The 23897-nt window shown below is 37.2% G+C and overlaps 1 protein-coding gene across 1 annotated transcript; it reads left to right on the plus strand.

Annotated features, from left to right (window-relative positions):
- Positions 1 to 1219: 1219 nt before the first annotated feature.
- Positions 1220 to 17129, plus strand: LOC149839102 (potassium transporter 5-like). The gene is made up of 8 exons (XM_090002272.1): positions 1220 to 1453; positions 1571 to 1796; positions 3845 to 4090; positions 5684 to 5734; positions 7264 to 7524; positions 15160 to 15327; positions 15455 to 15709; positions 15834 to 17129. The coding sequence occupies exons 1-8, from the start codon at positions 1280 to 1282 to the stop codon at positions 16817 to 16819; spliced, it is 2367 nt and encodes a 788-aa protein (XP_089858398.1). The 5' UTR covers positions 1220 to 1279; the 3' UTR covers positions 16820 to 17129.
- Positions 17130 to 23897: the final 6768 nt, after the last annotated feature.

Consider the following 23897-nt stretch of genomic DNA (forward strand, 5'->3'; position numbering starts at 1 on the left):
CCCGTTGACACCCCTACTCACATGGTAGATAGGTCAGCAAGATATATCACAAGGACAGGCCATCTTCGTCGTGTTCTTAGTGACACAAACTGGACAATATTTTAATATTCATAATATTTTTAAATAGTTTTCAAGTATATTCAATAAAAGAGAATTTCTATATATTACGGACAATGATGTAGATAGCGCTAATTTTTAGCACAATCCCATAACTGATCACAAACTAGTCAATATTACAAACATGGCCAATTTACTGTTTTCTTGACAGTTTTGATTTTTTATTTAATCGAAATTATGGCGGGTGATTTTTTTAATTGACAATTTACATGTTGCCTGATTTTTTTCTCTGATGGTGCCAGATTTTTTCAGCAGGCAAGTTTGACAAGTAGTTTCACCCAGGTGCCCAATTTTTTAATTTTTCATGCGGCAAAAAGGTAAAATTATTAAGAAAAGAAAATCAATTAACCATATTTGTCATATTTTGAGTTGTGAATTGGCCTTGTTTATCATATTTTTTCATTCCCTGCCAAAACATGAAATGGTGCAAAAAGTGAGTGACATCTATGTCTTTGTCAGTATACATTATCATACCAAAAAAAACATTTTATAGGTTGAAAATAAAGAAATTCATGCCCTTGTATCCTATTTTCAAAAAAAAAAATACAAACTTTCATGTTTGTGACAGTCGGCAAGACTTTGAATCCACAAAATCCTGCTTTTCTCTTTGTTTTAGAAACTTGGGGCTTGGTAGTTTGAAGGATCCCACAAAGTTGACCGTCGTATTTGGAGGAGCACTTTCAAGAATATACCATGAGAGTGTGGCACACATTAATAGGGGGATGATACTACCAAAAGTTCAGTTTGTCAACTCAGTCTTGGCTAAAAAAAACAGAAAAAAACTAAGAGCCTGCCTTCTGACCCTCTACCCAATTCAGCTTACGTCCGAAAACCATGGCTAGAAAGACTATTCAATGTTAGTTTGGGTTTGAATAGTGGCAGTGGGACGCTTGAAAGATGCCATAAATTTAATGCTTACAGCGCAACGCATGGGTAGAACTGATTTTTCTGTTTTCATTATTGGAAAGAAGTCAATGAAATGAATATTATAGGCCAGCACCTCTCTCTCTCTCTAAGATATAAAATAATGACAAGGGAACCCAGGTGGATGAAAAGGAGGACAGAAATCCCTTATAAATATTGGGGTGAGGAGGATCAATAAAGTCGGTGAGACCTCTCTGTCTCTATATCTCTCTCGGGTGTTTGCTTGGAAGGAGCTAAAATGTCAGGGGAGGTTGTAGTTGAGGAGCAGGAGATGGAGCAGATGGGCGGTGGGGTAAAGGTGAATGATTTGAAGGGGAAGAAGATGTCATGGGCAACCATGATGAAGAGACTCGACTCTCTTGATGTAGAGTCGACTCGAATCCCTCGCGGACACGGCCATCATGGAGCAAGCGTGAGCTCTCTCTCTCTCTCAAAAGAAAAAAAAAAGATAATTCTTATTGTGATTGCCATCATGTTCACTGTTACTCATTGTTGTGTCTGCGTGTGTGTTTGGTGTTTATAAAATCAGGGTCTGAGTTGGGGGACAACGCTCAAGTTGGCGTTCCAGAGCATCGGAGTGGTGTATGGTGACATTGGGACGTCTCCTCTGTACGTGTATACAAGCACCTTCCCCAATGGCATCAACCATGAGGATGACATCTTGGGAGTCCTCTCCCTCATCTTCTACACCCTCTTCCTCATCACCTTGGTCAAGTACATCTTCACTGTCCTACATGCTAACGACAATGGCAATGGTACTCTCTCTCTCTCTCTCTCTCTATATATATATATATATATATATATATATATATATATATATATATATATATATAGATAGATAGAGAGAGAGAGAGAGAGAGAATTATGCATAGGGAGTATATTTGATAAAAATATCATTTATTCTTTTTTATTTTACAAAAAAACAATAATGGTAAACTTGGTAATGTCTCCAAAAGGCTTTGAACCATAGTTACCAGGAAGCGAGTTGGCTAGGGGAAGCCATGTGTGATGCAGAAGCGGGGAAGTGAGTGTTAAAAGTAGTTTGAAGCGTAAAGCGAGATTCGTTTTGAAAGCTATTGTGAAAGCATATGAAAAACTAAAAAAGAAACGAGTGGAAAGTGAAGGAAAAGCAAAAATGAAAAACACAAAAAAAAAGAGTGAAATACGAGAGAAACTACAGAATTGAGTAGGAAGCTAAGAAAAAAATGACTAGGAAATAAAAGTGTCGGTATTTGAGAAGAGAGTGAGAAGTACACTTAGACAAATCAAGTTTCCCCCCACGCTTCCCTAAAACGTGACGCTTCACATGCTTTCTTCTTCTTTGGGGAGAAACTTTCAGTAACTATGCTTTGAACACGCCCACCCAACTGACCAACAAACATCTGTAAAGCAACAAACATCTGTGTTGGTGAACTGTCTTTTCCTCATCTAGCCCAGTGGCCCCAGTCCACTAAGGCGGCTGGCCGAAGGGCTGACTGATTTGACATTTTATTTGAAAGGCAAGCTGGGGTTAAGAGGACGATCCTATGCCTTCACATCAATGATGTTAGTATTGGTATCAGCCTAAGAAGACTTGGATGGAGATGATAAGGATAAGAATGCTTTGAACCTCAGAGAGGACATGACATTGGATAGAAATGAATGGAGGAGAAGGATTCACGTGGAGGACCCAAAATGATTTTCTTTTTGGTTCATATCGCCGACTCCAATTGTTTGGGATGAAGGCGTTGTTGTTGTTGATTGAATCGTTTGGCCAGCTATTCAGCTGTATTCGGCCGATACCGGTACTCAAAGTGAAGTATCGGCTAAAAAATAATAAAAAACTATTACATGTCAATCAATGACACATGTTAAAAATATTAAAACAGTATTTTAAAAATATTAAATTACATTTATTAAAAAATATTTGATTCAGAGGTGATAAGCATCGATTTTCTGCCGATAAGATCAGTATAGGACGATATGGGCCGATACTGACAACATTGGCTAAATCTGGAGGTGGGATGCCTCAACCCATGAGGGTTTGGCTGCTTGTGATTGTGCCATATGGGCCATCCTTAGGCAACTGGTTTTACTTTTTTGAATTAGGTGTTTTTTTTTCATTTATTACACAAAGAAACAAAGATTGGAGACCTGGCCTACCATACTTATGGCACAAAAACTCCAAGTCAAGGCAGGAGGAGACCTCTTTCTCCACGAGTACGTGTCCATTTAGGTTTATATATGTCTTCATTTAGATGTTTGTTTCAGGCCCTAAAAGTGACTCCAACATGTTTTTGGTCATTCATTACCTCTTCCTCTCTTACCTACCTTGATTGGTTTAACTTTTTTTTTTTTTTTTGGCAAAGTTTCCCCTCCAAGCTGGTAATCTCGACCCAAGGGGCCGGGGCAATTTGGCGTAGTGGGGTGGGGCCTTTGCCGTCAAGGTTTGATTTTCATGTGCCTCTGCGCAGCATAGGCTCAAGGGGCAGGACTCAGGAGTCCTAACCTCAGAGTTTTCTGGTATGGCAGGCTGAGCCATCGCGAGCTTTTTTTCTTTTTGTTCCCGTGGGTGCGGTTTCTTCGGGTTATAAATTAAAAAAAAAAAGGGGGGGGGGGGGGGGGGTAATCTCTTGCTGTGGTCACCGACACCAAGAGACGAAAGTGAAAGACACCCGCACATTCAGTGGGAATCGAACCTGGGACAAAAGGGTCAGCACCTTCTCCACGGGGCCTGCCATCACTCCGGCAACCCGTGCGAGTGTGATTAGTTAACTTTTTGTTGTATGGCCACCTTTTACCTCACAAGCTTTGTTTGTTGCAGGGGGCACATTTGCACTGTATTCTTTGGTGTGCCGTTATGCAAAGATCAGCTTCATTCCCAATGAACAGGCTGAGGACAGGGTTTTGTCAAACTATCATCTAGAATTGCCAAACAAGAGGCTGAGAAGAGCATCTTGGATGAAGAAGAAGCTTGAGAGCACCGCAGCAAGGTATGTCCTGCTGATGATGACCATTCTTGGCACCTCAATGGTTGTTGGTGATGGGATTCTCACGCCTTGTATCTCTGGTAAATGTTCAACTCTGTCTCTCTCTCTCTCTCTTTCGTGGTTGCTTACTTCTTGGTGGTTTGTTTGGATGGTGCGAAATGATGCTCATTTTTGTCAAATTTCAGTTAACATTAATAACCTGGTGCATAAAATCTTGGTAGTTGTTTATTCCGCTCCCTCCTGCTAGCCCGTTTATCTGTCTGATGTTCTTTTCTGTTGTGCTTTCTTTATTTATTTTGGCTTTTGCTCTTGTTCAGTTCATGGGTTCAACATTTTGTTGATCTTCATGAGTGGTAATGTTGAATTACTTTGGGCTCTCTCTCTCTCTCTGCATTTGTAGTTAAAATAGTTACAATTGTCTGTTCTCTTGTTCACTTCATTAGGTAAGAAGACTATCATAAGATTGCGGAAAGGAAAAAGTTTCATTTAGAGGTCAAACTTTTGAACCTAATTGGAAAAATACCCTCGTATGTTTTTAATTTTCTGATATGAGTCTTTATTTTCCTGAAAACTACCAAACACTACCTAGGTTTAGATCATAAGTTAAATTACAATAATAACCTTTTCTATTTCTATGAGGATGAATGAATATTTCCCTACCAACGGGGTTCTGCTTAACCCCAGCTTGCCTATCAAAAAAAAATGAATGAATATTTTTTTCAAGGACAATGCTGAAAACAAAAGAAGAAAAAAAATCAAGTGTTTTGAGATGATGCATGTTAAGCTAAGGTTCTTATTTGGCAATTTCCAAGAAATCTAAGGCCTACACCAGGAATTTAAGAAAAATGAGGCTCATTTTTTACATTAGGAGCAATAGGTGGACCACAAAACAGAGTCGGGGGTCCTACAATTTAACAGGATACGCACGTGGCAATTCCTTTAATTATGAGAATGATGATTTTGCATCGGGTACTTGACCCGACCCGGACCCAAATTCTCGGATGGGTTATGGTCCTCTTAATAATACTCGGGTCCACTGAACCTGATCCGAGCAATATGAAGGCCGTATTTCGGTGATGATTTTTGCTGGATACCCAACCCAACCCTAACCCAGTAATTTACATGTATGTTTTAATAAAATAAATTTTTTAAATTATGCATATCCAGGTTTGGGATGCCATTTTTCTACCTACCAAAACCCAAGCGTGGTAATTTGTTATTTGAGCGGCTTCCACTGTTACGGGTTTTTGTATATATATGCTGGGCCGGGCCAGAAGCCCAGATCAGGCTGAGGTTGGGTCTAAAATGAAGGCCCAGGCCTGGCCCATGGGCCTACGGGCCGGGCTGGTGCCCACCTCTATGTGACTGGTTGTCGTGTGCAATGCATAAGAGAGGATTTAAGAGATCAGTGGATCCTGGATCCTGGACCCTGGTTAGTTCAACCAGGATCCACTGATTTCTTAACTCCCTGGTGTGTGTGCTCAGCCAATCACCTGGCAGCACATTGTGATTGGCTGTGTGCACATAAGAGAGGTGTTAAAGAGATCAATGGATCACATTTGGTATATTGTGGTGTTAAGTAGATAAAGTTTAATTTCCCTTGAGACAAGTTCTTAACTGCATTAGGCATTATTTTTCAACTTAAATTAACGTTGTTCATTTATTTTGTCTAGTGCTCTCGGCAGTGAGTGGACTCCAGAGGGCAGCTAGTTCCTTGAATCAAGGTAAGGATTCCGTTCGAATTTATTCATCCTAATATAAAGAATATCTCTCTCTCTCTCTCTCTCTCTCTCTCTCTCAATATATATATATATATATATATATATATATATATAGTAATGGTTCCGTACTAAATGAAACATGCTAAATGGGTTTTTTTGGCTTTTCTGATACTTTTTATGGGGTTCTGACCCTGTAAATGTGTTGAGCATGATCGATTTACTAAGAATCCATACCTGGATCATGTGTTTTTTTTTATGAAAATAAATGATATTTGGAGCCTCTAAAATTTACAAGGATTTTGGACCGTTGATTTTTTGAACCTTATAAAAACCCACCCATGTGTAGAAAAAACACTTCAAGAGCTGATCCCTATAAAATCAAGTACATAGATCACATCTGTACGGTTAGAATTTAAAAATAAAATGAAAAAGCTTGAAAACCCAGTTTAGCACGCTTCATTTAGCATATATATATATATATAGATATAGATATATATAAAGAGAAGTGGGGTTGGCATAGTAGGGATGGGCCTTGGCAGTTAGCACTCATACGGGTGGTGAAGGCTCAATTCCTGTCGGCATTACCTAACAAAGCATAGGCCCTTGGGGGCGAGGGTCTTAGCCATGGAGTTTTATTCCCTGGGGGTTGATTTATGATCTGCCTGCGATCAAGCTTTGAGTTTTTCTGTATAACTATAACTAATATATATATATATATATATATATATATATATATATATATATATATATATATATATATATATATATATATATATATATATATATAGAGAGAGAGAGAGAGAGAGAGAGAGAGAGAGAGAGAGCATAGTTGCATTGGTACTCGATACACCCCCATCTTATAGCGTATACCAGTACCAAATACTGGTATGAAACTCTTCTCTGAAACCATAAACCAAAGTGCTGAATGTTTAAAAAATTTGTCTCAATTACTTCAAAAATGTGTATCATCTTAAAAAGAAACACACTTTAATTACATTATAAATGAGCGTCAATTTCATTTCTATTAGCATTTTTTCATAAAAACAACAGTTTCATTATATAAAGACATTATTTTTATTAAGAGTGATAAATATTATAATTTGTGAAAAACTATTATGCAATATTGATTGATTTACATATTATGTTTAACCATTTTAATTTATAAGTATCTTTATAAAAATATATACTTGGTATCAACTTTTGAAAAAGAAACCGCATTAATGTATATTACAAACTAGTATCGATATTTTTTGGGACAGTTTCAACATGTCTTTCAAATAAAAATTGTACTAAAAACTTTTTAAGCCCTCACGCACCGATTCCAGTACCAGTACCAATACCCGTTTCTGTCAACAATGTGTGAGAGAGAGAGAGAGAGGGTTCCCATGACCTCGTGTCCACTATATATCTTTGTGACAGATCACAGCATTATCTGGGAGAATGTTATTCCAAGAGCTTTAATCAGTGTTTTGTTCATATTATTATGATGCGAGTATCAATTGACATCCATACTCTTGATTGTTTTCTTGCAGACAAGATTGTCATAATCTCCGTGATCATCTTGATCTGCCTCTTCCAAGTTCAAAGATTTGGAACAGATAGAGTAGGCTACGGCTTTGCACCAATCATTTTAATTTGGTTCATTTTCATTGGGCTGATTGGCATCTACAATTTCATCAAACATGACCCCATGGTCATCAAGGCCTTCAATCCAGCATACATTATCTATTATTTCAAGAGGAACAAGAAGGAAGCATGGGTTTCCCTAGGAGGGGTCGTTTTGTGCATCACAGGTTTTTACTTACTCATTACTATGAATTTATGATGATGATGATGATATCACAACTGCTGGTACTTCACATGCATGACATTGATAAGAATACTAGGTCATTCTTTAATGCTTGTCTCATACACTAATCTCATTAAATTATGTATTTTTAGCTTCTTATTAATTACTGAATTAGCGAAGTCTTGAACACATAGTTTTGCATTTATCAAATACAATGTATTTTTCTCTAATATTAAATCATTCCTTAATGCTTGTTTGTTGTTTCCTACAATAGTCTCATTGGAATCTGTATTTTTGGTCATTCTTTAATGCTTGCTTCATACACTAATCTCATTGAATTATGTATTTTTAGCTTCTTATTAATTACTCAATTAGCGAAGTCTGGAACTCATAGTTTTGCATTTATCAAATACAATGTATTTTTCTCTAATACTAAATCATTTTTTTAATGCTTGTTTGTTGTTTCCTACAATAATCTCATTGGAATCTGTATTTTTAGCTTCTTAATTACTCAATTAGCAAGATGTAGAGCTCATGCTTTTACATTTATCTACTAAAAAGAATGTATGCCTTCCCTTTGTAGCCATTTTCTTGGGTTTACAGTTGATGTGCACGGCAAAAAATTGTTTTAGAAATTCATTTTCCCTGTTGTTGGTCAACACTAGCAATTATGAGTTGGTACCCGGATGACCTGATGATGAGATGTGGATAGAATATATATATATATATGTGTGTGTGTGTGTGAGAGAGAACTGAACATATTAGGCCCTCTTTTCTCGTTCTACCCGAGAGGCCCTATAGTTTGAAGTGTTTCATGATAGATATGAACTGTTAGATGTGTTTAGCATGCTCAATTTAGTGTGAATTGGCTCTTGGATCTTGTTTTTTCGACGAAAAAAGGTATTTTTATGAAGCAAAAAAATTGATACCTTCATAACCACTGATTTTGGATCACCAGAAAAACTATAACACCAATGTGTTTCCTCTCTCTCTCTCTCTCTCTCTCTCCACTTTCAAAAGTTATCAAAGATTTTATCAAGAGACAAATGTTGGTGTATGCTCCAAAATTAAAATCGAAATGTTATAACACGTACTAGTAGATGCCTTGCTCGATGCGATGTGCGGGTGCTCAGCATTTTCCTCAACCTATCGACGACCACGATGAGCCTAGGCCTTCAAGTCGATGATGAGCAGGACCCTGAACACAAATGAGAATTACGAGGACATTGGCAATAAGCTTCAGCTGCTCTCATCATGCAGTCAAGCCCCATATTTATAGTGAAGGATAATGGGGGTTGAGAATATGAACCCCTTCACATTCTTGTAACCCCTACCCTACTAAATCTCACTAATAGCCCACTAACCCCTCATTAGTGTCAAATTGGGTCATACTATGGGTTGGGCCCAAACCCAAAATCCAACATTCTCCCACTTGACCCATTGACACTAAAAGAATACTAAATCGAGGTTTATACTGTTATCTCAACTTAATTCTTCATATGAGTTCACGTGCTATCATGTATCACAAGAATAAATCTATAAGTCACGGAGATGATCACCTCTTTATGAAATATCATATTTTCATGTATTACAATACAATTCATTTTCAATGCTTTAGCATGTTAAGATTACCTTTATGAATAGGTTGGTCTCTAACTCATTATATTGGTTCTTTTAATATTGTTATTTTGTTATTCTCTCAAACCAAATGAAAGATCCTTTATTAAAAATCAACAATACAATGCTATAGATAATTAATTTATTTTCATAAATGTGATCACATAATATATTGTCATACATCAGAAAGAATCAAACACACTCATCCCTTTTACATATTAAGAATATAATCATGGTGTTAGCCCTTTAGTAAGGGGATCCGCAGTCATTTCTTTTTTACCAATTGTATCAATACATATCAAATGATTCTCAGTTCTTTCTATAACAACAAAGTATTTTAACTCCATATATTGACACGAGGTTGAGCTCTTATTGTTATTTGAGAAGGACACGGCTAATTCATTATCACAAAAGATCTTTAGTGGTCTCTCAATAGAGTACACAATCTCAATACCCATAATAAAGTTTTTTACCTAATGACCTGAGACAAAGTCTCGTATGAAGCAATAAATTATGCCTCCATGGTATGAGCAGCAATTATGAACTGTTTTTCATTTTTTCATGAGATGACACCACCTACTAGTAGGAAAATGTATTCAGTAGTAGACTTTCTACTATCGAGACATCCTCCTAAGTCTGCATAGAGTATTCAATGACCTCTAGGTGGTCAACTTTTCTGTATGTCAATATGTAGTCCTTCGTTCTTTGCAAATAGCGCATGACTTTTTCCGTTGTCTTCTAGTGCGCAATGCCTATATTTGATTGATATCTACCAAACATTCCCACAGCAAATACGATATCAGGTCATGTGCAGGTCTACACATACTGCAAACTCTCAACCACTGAAACATATAGGACAATTGTCATCTGAGCTTTTTTATTATCATCCTAAGGACAGTTCTTTAGGCTCAATTTATCCCCTTTCACTATGAGTATTGAACCAGGAGATCAGTTTACCATCTCATATATTTTAAGAACCTTAAAGATATAAGATTTTTTAGAAAGGCCAAGGACACCCTTAGTTGTATTACAACGGATCTTGATTCCAAGGACATATGTGGCCTCACCCATGTCCTTTATATCAAAATGAGAGGAAAGAAAATCATTTATCTCATATAGTAGGCTCAAATTAGTAGTTGCGAGAAAAATGTCATCAACATATAAAATCAAAATTATGAACTTACTTTCACTAGTCTTAAGGTATATGCACTCATCAACAATATTTTCAATGAATTCAAAGTTCATAATTACCTTATTGAACTTTTTATACCACTAGAGGGAGGCTTGTTTAAGTTCATAAATTGTTGTTTTCAATTTGCAAACTAAATTGTTCGAGTCATCTACATTGAAACCAGGAAGTTAGTGCATGTATACCTCCTCTTTTATGTCTCCATTTAGGAAGGCAGTTTTTACGTCCATTTGATGTAGTTCTAAATCAATATGAGTTATGAAGGTCATGATTATCCTCAACGATTTCTTAGTTGAGACAAGAGAAAAAATCTCATTATAATCAATGCCCTCTATCTATGTAAAATATTTTGCAACAAGCCTAGCCTTATACTTCTTCATTTGACCTTTAGAATTTGTTTTGGTCTTAAAAACCCACTTACAACCAACAAGTCTAACTCCATCAGGTTGAGGTACATGATCTCACACTTGGTTTTTTGTCACAGAATCAAACTCTTCCTTTATGGCATTGATCCAATGTGTTGAACTTTTACCTTCAATGGTTTCTGCAAAGGTGAATGGATCATCATCAATATTTATGAAATTATTAAACTCTTGCAAATACACCACATAGTTCATATGGATAGCAAATTTCTTGGTTCTCGTAGACCTCCATACAGGTGCTATAAGTTGTTCAAAATGAACTTCTGTATCATATTATTGTATATCTTCATGAACAACTTACTCTATTTAGGATTGATGTTCATTGACCAAACTTTTTCTAACATTGTCTAAAGGGACAATGACAGAAAAAACTAGGTCTTTATCATTTGCAAGTATGAACCTTAATCATGCATTTTCTCAAATTCAATACTTTGAGATGCATCTATCCCAATAAAACTATTTTTAAGAAATCTCGTTTTATCTGTTTTCACTATATGTGGTATATGAGATAAACAATAAAACGTAAAGCCTTTTGATCTTTCTGGATAACCAATGAAAATTTTACTAGTGGTCCTAGGATCAAAGGTTTTTATATGTGGGTTATAGAGTTTAGCTTCTGTTGGACATCCCTATATGCGCATATATGACAAAGTAGGTTTTCTATCAGTCCATAACTCGTAAGGAGTCTTTTAAACAACCTTCATAAGAACCTTATTCAAAATATATATTATTGTCCTAAGAGCTTCACCCCACAAGGTTAAGAGAAGGTTTAAGTGATTCAATATCGCTCGAACCATTTCTTTAAGTGTACGGTTTTTTCTTCTAGCTACATCATTCTGGTAAGCACTACCAAGTATGGTATATTGAGGTACAATACCTTCTTTTTTTAGAAATTGTGCTAAGGGCCCTTCTTTTTATTTCATCTTTGTGAAACGACTATAATATATGCCATCTCTATCAGACATGACCACCTTAATAACTTCACCAGTTTATTTTTCTTCTTTTTTCTTGAAGTCCTTAAAAACTTGAAAGACTTCTGATTTTTCAAATAATAAGTAGAGATGCATATATCATGAGTAATCGTCTATAAAGGTGACAAAATATTTTTCACCCATATAACACGGTGAAAAAAGGGTTGTAAACATCTGTATGCACTATCTTCAACTTTTCATTGTTGCGTTTGGCATATTTCTTATACGTGTTAGACTACTCAACATCCTTTAAAATACAAGTTCATGCTTCAACTTATATGCATAAACTAATTATGATGATAATACAATAAAAAATATCATAAATTTAGTCATAATTCATGCTTAAAACATTATGTATAACTTAAACAATATTAAACATATATAAGTCATACTTCCTTAACAATAAACACTTATAAAGCATGAAAAATAACAAAAACATACTCATATGGGTAAAACCCAGAGTCCTCAAGCTAAAATCGGTCTAAAACTACCCTTAATCGGTCTGAAACGACCTTGAACCGGTCATCTAAGGGTTTGAACCGGTTTTAGACCTAATGAACCAGGGCAAAACATGAACAAAAGCTCATAAAACCCTATAATCGAATGAGACAATCCATGTCTTTTCATGAATTCATGAAAACAGGGTCTCTACATCTTGAAATTGATAAGAACCGATTAAAATAGCTTTAAACTAGTCTCGAAAAGTGTTGTATCAGTCACAGAACTGATTCGGGTGTAAATAGTAAACATACCATCCAATCTGGATTCATATCTAGTTAAAACGGATCCCGAGTCAGATACCTCTGGTCTGGATTCAATCTGGATCCAGACCCATAATGATCAGGTCCCGTATTGAATCCAATGATCTAAAATCGGATTAGGACCTAGATTCGATCCAGAACAAGACCCGAGTTGGGTCTAGAAACAGTACCCAATCCAGGCCTGGGTCTAGATTTTGACCCGATCTAACTGGATCATATCATACTCGGTCCATAACTGGATCCAGTTGAATCCAGATCATGACCTAGTCCATTCGGATTGAATCAGACCCAAACCTTACTTGATTCGATTGGATCCAAATCATGACCCGGTACTTCTAGATCAAACCAGACCCGAAATCTAAATGGATATGGTTCTGATCCAACTGGGTCGGATCAGGTCACTGACCCAACTATTTCGATCAGACCCAAACCCTAAACCAGAATGGGTCTAGGTCTGGTTTGAACCCTCACAATGGGTCAAGTCTGTCTATCAGATCGGTTCTCGATACCGATACAGGTTCTTTGGACCAGACCCAGACCCGGAACCCAAATGGGTATGGGTAGGAGCCTGGGTCAAGACCGAGTCGATGAGATCCGGGCAGACCCGATCTACCCAAAATGGGTTTGGATCGGGTCTCCCATCGGGTCGGAATACCCGATCTGACCTCGGTCACGAAATCACTTAAAACTTAAAGTTCGGTTTCTGAGAAACCCAACGATCAGTTTCTCAGGAACCGAAAGTCACCGAAAAAGGGCAAAAGCCCCATCGGCCTCCTAGTTACTGGGAAAATCGTTGGTGAAGCTGTCGGTGAAATGGCGACGCCCGACGAAAGAAACCCTCTGCTTGCCTGCGACGGCAGCCAGATTGCTGGCCAGAGCCAAAAAAACACCAAGTGCTGAAACCCCAGCGAAGAACCCAGCTAATGCACGGGTTTGGGGTTTCGGCCAGCAGATCAGTCCGGTGACAGCGAAAATCCGACGACCATCCATAGCAGCCAACGGCGCAGGCAAGGCCGCCAGCGATCCACGACAAAAAACCCCTTCCAACGAAGGGCATTGGCCACCCGATCCTGCTGACAGAAACCGAAAGCGCCACTTGCGAACGGTGGTGCTCCAACTCTGGCAACGACGCCGGTGAGGCCGCCGGCGATTGTTGGCCCCCTCACCTCCCCGACGAAAGCCACAATGGCTAAAGGGTATAGCTTTTTTTATTGTGCATTCCACCGGCAGCCGATCGTGGCTGTCGATCGCCGACCAGGGCGCCCACCTCAACGATCGGTCGATGGCGATGGCTACCGTCGTCAGCCACCACCGACCTCCCAGCGAAAGAACAGATGCAGGTCTTTCGGTTTTTTAGAAAACCGAATTCGATTTTCTCAGAAACCGAAAGACCACAGGTGGGTAAAAAGTCGATCTGGTATCAGAGTCACCGCCCTCTGAATGTAGAGGACAGCTTCGGTGAAGGCCGACGGCAACAGCGGTGACGTTCGACTTTCGTCCCCGGCGAATGCCGATTTCTGCTAAGGGGGGAGGCCGAAACTCCCCCTGCGATTCAGAAAATACACTGTAGCAGGAGGGAACAGAACGCAAACCGCCGGCGACCCACGTCCAACAAGGCCATCGGTCATTGGTAGCAGACAGGCTTACAAGCATACCAGCCCCGATTCTGCTACTTGCTGTCTCCGACACTAGTGACCGCTACTGGTCCACTACGGCCGGCGGCACGGGAATGCAACAGCAAGCTTGAGTTTGCATCAACAACCATAAATAAAATACACCGACATCGAAGAGCGTAGACTGAATTCTCCTTTCCAAAATTAAAACTGGAATGTTATAGCACAATGCCATGATCGATGCGACATGCGGGTGCTCGACATTCTCTTCAACTTATCGATGCCTATAATGAGCCCAGGCGATGGTGAGCAGGATTCAAATGAGAATTAAGAGGACACACAAGCAATAAGCTTCAGCCAAGCCCCATATTTATAGTGGAGGATAAGGGGGGGCTTCAGGCACATTCTTGTAACCCCTACCCTACTCAATCCCACTAATTGCTCACTAACAGCTCACTAATCCCTCATTAGTGTCTAACGAGGTCACACTGTGGGTTAGACCCAAACCCAAAATATCCAACAACAAAATCATAAAAATCATGTGGGCAAACAATTTCTAACTATGCCTTGCTGCATGGTACTATCCTTGTGATGCTGCTGATCATTTCCATCTAACCCAGGTACTAAAGGGTATAAACTGCAGCAGTCATGTGCTTTATATTCATACTATATATAACTTGTGTTTTTCTAACCAATACAAAGGAAATAATATACCTGTAGGTCTTATTTATTCTTGTTAGTCTCTGATCCTTTTTTTCTCCTGCACCTGATTCAAGAAATAGAGGCATAATATCTTTAAATTATTCAGTCTGGGATGTGCGTGTGCCTCAAATTCAAGACCAAATATTTCATGATTTTTGCTTGTATACCTTGTTTATTTTCAAATGATAATTGCATTAGTTGTTTTGAAACTTGTTTTTGTCAGTTTTTTTCAAGCCATAGGATAGACGGATAGCGTATATAAGAAAAGCATTCACATACTATTGACAATATTGAAAATGTAATAGTATTAGTCCTGTGGTGGTGGTGGCAGTGACTGATGAAACTCATATTGCTCAAATTACAGGAACAGAAGCCATGTTTGCTGATCTCGGCCATTTTACGGTCCGTTCAATACAAATTAGCATGTGCTCTACGGTTTTCCCCGCTATCATTTGTTCATACACAGGCCAAGCATCTTATCTTCGTAAAAACATGGGGGATGTTACCGATGCCTTCTATAAATCAGTCCCAGGTAACGTCCTTAATTTTCATCATAATTCATGTTATGTCTCCTTTTCTTCTTGCTTTTGCTTCATTCGGAACAAATGTTGCAGTCCTGTACAAAGCATCTAAAAAGTGTTCACATGGTCTTGAATTAGGTCCTCTGTACTGGCCGCAGTTTGCTGTGGCTGTAGCAGCAGCTATAATTGCAAGCCAAGCTATGATCTCCGGCGTCTTCTCCATCCTCCAACAAGCAGTCTCACTTGGCTGCTTTCCGAGTGTGAAGGTTGTTCATACATCTGACAAATTTGAAGGCCAGGTCTACATTCCTGAGGTCAACTTCTTTCTAATGGTAGCATGTATTGGTGTCACTGCAGGATTCAAGACTACTAGTAAAATTGGCAATGCCTATGGTAAGTAGTACATAAACCACATACATTTATATGCAAGATTCGTATGCTTTTGACATCCTAATTGAACAAGTGATATTACCCAAGTGAAGTTTATAGCTTTCTTCTTTGTGTGTGGGCAATGCAGGAATTGCTGTGGTATCAGCTGAAGCAATCACATCTGCCTACCTTGTACTAATTATGATAATGATATGGAAGAAAAACATTTTTTTGATTATTGCATATATCATAATTATAATGCCGGTTGAGTATATCTACTTGAGTTCAGTCGTCTATAAGTTCAGCGAAGGAGGTTACCTCCCAATTGCCTTTGCTGTATTAGTGATGTCCATCATGTATGTATGGAACTACGTGCATCGCAGAAAGTACATATATGAGCTGCATAACAAAGTATCTTCAGAAAAAATCAGAGAAGTAGCCAACAATTTCGACATCCACCGGATGCCGGGCCTCGGTCTCTTCTACTCCGAGCTAGTCCAAGGCATCCCACCAATCTTTAGCCACTATGTGTCCAACATCACAGCTCTTCATTCGGTCCTGGTCTTTGTTGCCATCAAATCTCTCCCAGTAAGCAAAATAACTCCGGAAGAGCGTTTCCTTTTCCGGCGAGTTGAACCCCACAAGCTCCGTGTGTTTCGGTGCATTGTCAGGTATGGCTATACTGATCTGAGAACTGAGAAGGAAGGTTTTGAGAAATTGATGGTAGAGAAGCTGAAGGACTTTATTAGGGAGGAGTCAACCTTCATGGAAAGAAGTGAAGACGGTGAAAACCAAGTGCCAAGCATTGGAAGTGGTACACTTGCTTCTGCTAACAACATAGCAGATATGGATTCATCAGAGAACAGGGACAGTGCCAAGCATGTTGCAGCCAATCACATAGCAAATGTGAATTCAACAGAGGATTTGGCTATGATAGACTTGGCATGGAATGCAGGTGTTGTCTATCTATTGGGTGAGACTGAGTTGGTAGCTAGCAAAGGATCAGGATTGGGAAAGAGAATAGTGATCAACTATGTCTACAATTTCATCAAGAGGAACTTGAGGCAGGGGGATGAGATGCTGGCAATTCCACATAAACACCTTTTGAAGGTTGGCATGACATATGAGCTATAGAGACAGAGGGAGAGAGAAATCTCTCTCAAGGCCACCTTTTCCTAGCATTGTTTGATGAAGTGTTGGCTGTGGCTGTATTTAACTGATTGCTGCATCAAAGGCTGTGGAGTTATGGATTCCACTAAGAAAGAAAGTTATAATGTAAAAGTTGGAAACTCAGTTATGTTGTGACTGTTGAATAACTGAATGAAAATACTTCCAAAGTTTCTTGGATAGAGGAATGTCAGGAATATGATCCTTGTCCCTTGGCTATGATTGTATAAAATTTTGATTTGATTATCAAATAAAAGTATATGTGATTGTCTGATAATCACCAAGGAGGTTTTACCACGATTTAATTTTTAGTGTCATCGATTTTCTGTTTGCTTGAAAGTACAATTGGTTGACCTGTCTCCTGTTCACGACATCCATCAACTTTAAAGCCCAGGTCCTCCTTCCCTTCTAAGGAGTAGATCCAGCTTTGACCTTGCAGCATGGGACGCACACCTCAAGTTTCGAACTCATGACACCCCTTCAACTTGGCACATCATGAGCCGCCCTTAATCCAGATGATTGAAGCCCTCGTGAGCAAGGTTTTCATCTGTTCGTTGAGGAAGGATCATAGATTTTTTTCTTTCAAGAGTAAAGAGAACCATCACTAAAACAGAGCACACTGGTGAACAATGAATAGGTCTCAAGGGATGGAGCAAGGAATTTAAATTAGGGTGGGCACAAATACACAGTAAAAAAGAAAAAATAATTGCTATGACAATAAACTATACTAGCAAGTGCAAAAAAAAATAAGAAACTACATTGTGTCATATTCAAAATTAGGAACCTTGGTTGAAACTATACATGTTTTCAATAATAAAGGAAATTATTTAAAAATTATAGAGTACCATAATAGTGTGCCTATATATTCCAAAATTTAGCTTTGTTTGACATAAAAACCAAAGAAAGTTAACGTTTCAGTTGTCATCCAAGTGAATGGCAAGGTTGGGGACTTCTTTCTTCCAATGGGTAGGAGCATTCTCTAAGGGTACCCACTCTCACCACTTCTTTTTTATAGTGGCCGAGGGCCTTGCGGAGAGCAGAGTTTGTTCCATGACCAGCGCATCTCTTTGGTGCATTACACTGATGACCTTTAGTGTTTTGAGTGGTTAAATTAGTAATTTATAATATCCAAATCTAAAAGTGAAGGGAAGTAGTGTCTTAGATTTTCAAAGAGACACCTTGCTTGATAAAATGATGCAATTTTATGTCTCTTTGAAATTTACCAAAGGTATTAGGTTTCTTTTGAAAACGTGCAACCTTTTGAAGGGACATGGTAAGTTTCTTTTTGGGCTCTATAAGCCTTCGTCCTTCTTGTGTTGGAAATGCAATCTCATCTCATTTGCTCAATAAAATATTATTTCTCTTTTAGTGCATTTGTGTATAAACCTGAGAAAAACTTTTAAGTTTCTTTTCTCATCAACCTTATTTTTTATCGCCATAGCCATATTCTGTTGCATCGATTAGGGTATTCAAAACCCAACAAGTGGTATCAGCGTCAGGTTGAAGGAGACCACACTTACATCAAAATCATGGCAAAAAATTTGAACAACTATGTCGTCAATATCTCCTAACTCGAAGTGCCCGTGTTTGATGGTGAAGGCTATGATTTTAGGAGTCTTAAAATGAATGCTATATTCACCTCATAAAAGCTTTGCGAGATTGTCTATGGCAGTTACAAAGAACCAACCGATGATGCAATTATTGCATTATGTACCACTTCAAAACAAAAAAAAATTAAGGTTAACAAGAAGGATGCAAAAGCACTTCTATATATCCAACTTGGGGTAAGCAATGTCATCTTTTCCCGAATCATGAATACAACTTCGTCCAAAGAAGCCTAGGATATTTTAAAGAATTAATTCCAAGGCTTAAAAAAGATTATCTTCATCAAGTTTCGAGTATTGTAGAGAGATTTTGATACATTGTCTATGAAAGACAATGAATTCATTCAAAAGTTTTTTTACTAAAGTTGTTGGGATTATCAATCAAATAAGGAGCTATGGCAATAAAATTAAGAAGAAGAAAAATAGTTTAAAAATTTTTGAAAAGTTTGCCGCTGAAGTACGATTATGTCATAGCAGTCATAGAAAAGTCAAAAGATTTATCAACTCTATCATTACAAGAATTAATGGGATCCCTCGAGGCACATAAAAAGCAGATTATAAGGACTGAATCTCAAGTGATTGAGTATGCACTCCAAACAAAGCCCAATATAGATGAAGAAAAAGAAGGTTTCAAAAAAAACCTCAATTTTAAAAAGAAGAAATCAAAAGTTCCTCATAGGTCACAATAAAGGAAAAAATATTCTAATCAACCAAGGCAGTTTAAGCAATCAAAAAAATATTGCCATGTTTGTAAAAATCTATACATGAGTCTAGAAAATGTCGATTCAAATGTATAAGATGTCGAATACCAAATCACTATTAAAATGATTGTGGGTTTCAAGAAAAGCATGAAGTCAATTTCTCAAAAATGAAGATGAAAAAGATCAAATTATTTTTTCTTGCGTGAATGTTGAGCAAGAACCTGAAAGTGCAGTAGGATCGAGGCAACGAGCACTAGAGGGGGGGTGAATAGTGCTTTTAAAAATTGTCTGCAGAATATTAACGGATTTTGCAATTTGAAAAGCAATCACACAAAGGAACACAAAATTTATCCTGGTTCGGTCTTTCCCGACCTACATCCAGTCCCCTAGCAAAACCCGCTTGAGATTTTCACTATCAACCTTATGTAACTACAAGATCAAACAAACCAAATCTGGTCTCACTTCCAGTAACACACCTACTGAAAGCAAACAACTCCTTTAAACCAAGGAGTCCTTTTTACAGAAAATAAGTAACAACTTACAATATATCCTATGAGCCCTTCTTTTGAATGCAAATGAGATGCAATTGGCTTTTGAGGTTGTTGAAATACTCTACTCACTAATTCACTATCTCTCAAAGGAATTTGAGTGAAAAACTGAAGTGAAAATATCAAGTGGGTGAGAAAATAAATACTTGAATGAATAGGAGTGAAAAGCAAAGAGTAATTGATTCAAATTGATTGAATTTAAGTTGTTTTGAGTGTAAAATGCACTCATATTTATAGTTGAAAGTTTTCATACGTTGAGGGTATGAAAGGGTGTCAAAACAGTCCATTTTAAACGATCAAAATGTTTGAAAAATGAAAAGACACGCCTTTTTGAAGTTTCAGGAAAAACGACAAAATTAGTCGACTGGAACAGTAGTTAGTCGACTAATAGTTAGTTACTAGTAGACTGACAGTTATCGTCGGTCGACTGATCTGTTAATCGAATCGTTTGAAAATCTAAACTTTTGAAACTTAGTCGACTAGAGATAAAATTAGTTGACTGATAACATCATCAGTAGACTGAAAAACCTTTCAGTCGACTGCTGCTAAAATCTTCTGAAAAACATACATTCTGTCCGGTCGACTGATAAAAGCATTAGTCGACTGCTGCTAAATTTTCAGAAAACACATGTTTTGTCTAGTCGACTGATAAAACCATTAGTTGACTGCTGCTAATTTTCCAGAAAACAGACATTCTATCCAGTCGACTGATAAAACATTCGGTCGACTAATTTGACAAAAATGATTTTTTTAGAAAATATGACGCGAAAGGATTAGTCGATTGGTGAGTCTATTGGTCGACTAATAAATACAAAAATTTAAGAAAAGAGTTTTCTAAAACGCTTTTCATGAGGGGTTCTTTTAGAAAAGTTTTTCTAAAGACTTTTTAGGTGAAATGCAATCTAAATATGCACTCTAAGTAAGGCACTTACAAGAATCTAAGGCTTTTAATGAATTTAACATTTGCACACTAGTCTTCAAAGATTCTTCATCGAATTCTTCAATGTCTTCATTGCCTTAGCTGAAATGCAGTTGATTTCACTTGCTCATCATCAAAACCTTGTACTTGAAGTATCATGTATGGCTTCATTGTCGTAACAGAACCAAGTGATATATGGTATGTAGATAGTGGTTATAGCAACTACATGACTGGAAATAAACAAGTATTTTGTCAAACTTAATGAAACTATCACCTCCAAAGTAAGAATGGGAGATGAAAAATCTCAAATTGTTTAAGGCAAAGGAGTCATAGCAGTCAAAACTAAATCAGGTCAGACCAAACTCATTCATGATGTTTTTTATGTACCTGTTTTAGCACGAAACTTGTTAAGTGGTGGTCAACTGATGAAAAAGAGGTACTTAGTAAACTTCACTAATGACCAATGTACTATTGTTGACAAAAATAGTCTGAAAACAATAACCAAAGTGAAGATGGCTACAAATAAGGTATTTTCCTTGACTATGAGTTCATGTGAAGTACAAGTACTAAAGGTTGAAAGTTTAAATGTATCAAATCTTTGGCATTTAAGATTTGGACATTTAAATTATCAAAGTTTGAAATTGTTGAAGCAAAAAAATATAGTGATTGGGCTTCCTTATATCGATGAAGAAAATAAAATATGTGAAGGTTATATATATGGCAAATTCCATAGACTTTCTTTCCCAAATTCATCTTGGAATGTGAAGCGTCCTCTTGAATTGGTTTGTGTAGACATTTATGGACCGTTGCAGACAGAATTTCACATTGGAAGAGAATATTTTTTACTCTTCGTTGATGACTTCAGTAGAATGTATGGATATACTTTCTCAAACAAAAGTCAGAAGCATTCTTCATTTTCAAAGAATTTAGAGCCTATGCAGAAAAAGTGAGCAGGTTCAAATTGAAAAGACTAAGGACTGACCACACGAAGGAGAATTTACATCCAATGAATTTTAGAGCTATTGCAAAATCTAAGACATCAAAAGGCAACTAAGTGCAGGAAAAATGCCACAACAAAATGGTGTCGTAGAGCGACGAAATCATACTATTATTGAAATGGCAAGGCGCATGTTAAAAAGAAGGAATCTTCAAAACGGTTTTTGGGCTGAAATGGTGAACATAACAATGTATATTTTGAATAGAGCTCCCACCAAGTCTATTCACGACAAAACTCTGTATAAGGTATGGTAGAAGCATAAACCAAAAGTAAGTCATTTTAAAGTTTTTTGTTGTGTTGCTTATAGCAAAATTCTTTCTAAAAATAGATAAATTTTTGATGAGAAGGGAGAAAAGTTTATATTTGTTGGTTATAGTGATACTTTAAAAGCTTATCGCCTCGTTAACCCAAATACAAAGGAGTTGGTTATCTCAAGAAATATAATTTTTAATGAAAAAAGTGAATGGGACTAGGAAACACGCTCAGTAGAAGCACCTCAAAGAAAGACAAATTTGACTATGTCAGACACTTCTACAAGCAAAGAACATATGAACTCAAGTGATTCAGAATCAAATACTCCTCATAGAAAGGTTAGATCTCTTGCATATATATATGTTTCTTGTCATATGGTATTGTTTTCATTTGAGCCTCAAAATTATGAACAAGCCATTAAAGATGATATTTGAAAAACTGCCATGAATGAAGAGATTTCTGCAATTGAGAAAAAACATACATGGAAATTGGTAGATAAGCCAAAAAGAAAAGATATAGTTGGTCTAAAATGGATTTTTAAAACCAAATTCAATGAAGATGGCTCAATTCAAAAGCACAAAGCCTAACTTATAGCAAAAGGCTATTCTCAAAAATTTGGAGTAGATTTTAATAAAACTTTTGCTCCAGTTGTGAGAATGGAGATAATTCGAGTTATGCTAGCCATCTCTGCCAAGTTGAAAGTTTTGGTATATCAGTTGGATGTAAAATCTGCCTTTCTTAATGGAGAGCTCAAAGAAGAGGTCTATGTTGAGCAACCTCTTGGCTTAAGAAGGAAGAACATGAAAAAAAAGTTTATAGGTTAAAGAAAGTCTTCTATGGCTTAAAGCAAGCACCACGAGCTTGAAATATGAAAATAGACCAATATTTTCAAAAGAAAGAATTTCAAAGAAGCCCAAGCAAACCATTTCTATATGTAAAGAGAGATGGAAAAGATTTTCTAGTTGGTTGTTTATATATGGATGATTTGATCTATGTTGGATCAAATACAAAAATGGTCGCCGAGTTTATAAACGACATAATGAAAGAGTATGAGATGACAAATTTAAGAATTATGAAATATTTTCTTGGAATACAAGTCAAGCAGAAGAAAGGAGAAATTTTTATTTCTCAAGAAAAATATCTTGAAGAGTTGCTAAAAAAATGTAACATGTTGAATTATAAGCCGATGAGCACTCCAATGAGTGTCAATGAGAAGCTAACGAAAAATGATGGTGCTAAAATAGTGGGTGCTTCTATATATAGAAGCTTGAACGGATCATTAATTTATCTTACTAACACAATACCTGACATTGTAAATATCAGTAGTCTTGTATTCAGGTTTATAAGTGAATCAAGAAAACTTCATCTTGAAGCAGTTAAAAGAATTTTGAAATATTTGCAAGGTACAAAAAAAAATTGGAATCAAATATGTTGCTCAAAACAACATTCAACTTGTGGGCTATACGGATAGTGATTGGGCAAGGTCAGTTGATGATCGAAAAAGTACTTCACGATGTCTTTTTCCTGATATCCAAAATCATATCTTGATCATCAAAGAAGCAAAATACAATTGCATTGTCGACTGTAGAGGCAGAATATATCGCAGCTACCACAGCAGCAAGTGAAGCAGTTTGGCTTAGAAGAATTTATTTATATTTACAGCAAAAGCTTGAAGGACCAACCATCATCAATTGTGACAAGTCTGCCATTGCGATGATGAAAAAATTGTCTTTCATAGCCGCTCAAAGCATATTGAGATTCATCATCATTTCATCAGAGAATTAGTTGAAAAATAAGAAATCATGTGAGAATTCGTGCCAAACAATTAGCAAGTTGCATATATGTTCACCAAGCCATTGCCCATAGATGAGTTCAAAATTTTCAGATCCTCTTTAAGAATTACAAATTAAAGGAGGATGTCAAAATTAGTAATTTATAATATCCAAATCCAAAAGTGAATGGATGAGCTGTCTTAGATTTCCAAAGAGATACCTTGCTTGATGAAAGGATGCAACTTTATGTCT

This window comes from Nuphar pumila, chromosome 4 (genome assembly GCF_984573655.1).
Source record: "Nuphar pumila chromosome 4, dmNupPumi1.hap1.1, whole genome shotgun sequence".
NCBI lineage: Eukaryota > Viridiplantae > Streptophyta > Magnoliopsida > Nymphaeales > Nymphaeaceae > Nuphar > Nuphar pumila.

Bases quoted from the DNA above. Each gene is read 5' to 3' on its own strand.
- LOC149839102 (XM_090002272.1), top strand. From the start codon at position 1,280: ATGTCAGGGGAGGTTGTAGTTGAGGAGCAGGAGATGGAGCAGATGGGC. The intron at 4,091-5,683 runs GTAAATGTTCAA...TATTTTGTCTAG, and splicing joins TCTCACGCCTTGTATCTCTG to TGCTCTCGGCAGTGAGTGGA. The intron at 7,525-15,159 runs GTTTTTACTTAC...CTCAAATTACAG, and splicing joins GGTCGTTTTGTGCATCACAG to GAACAGAAGCCATGTTTGCT.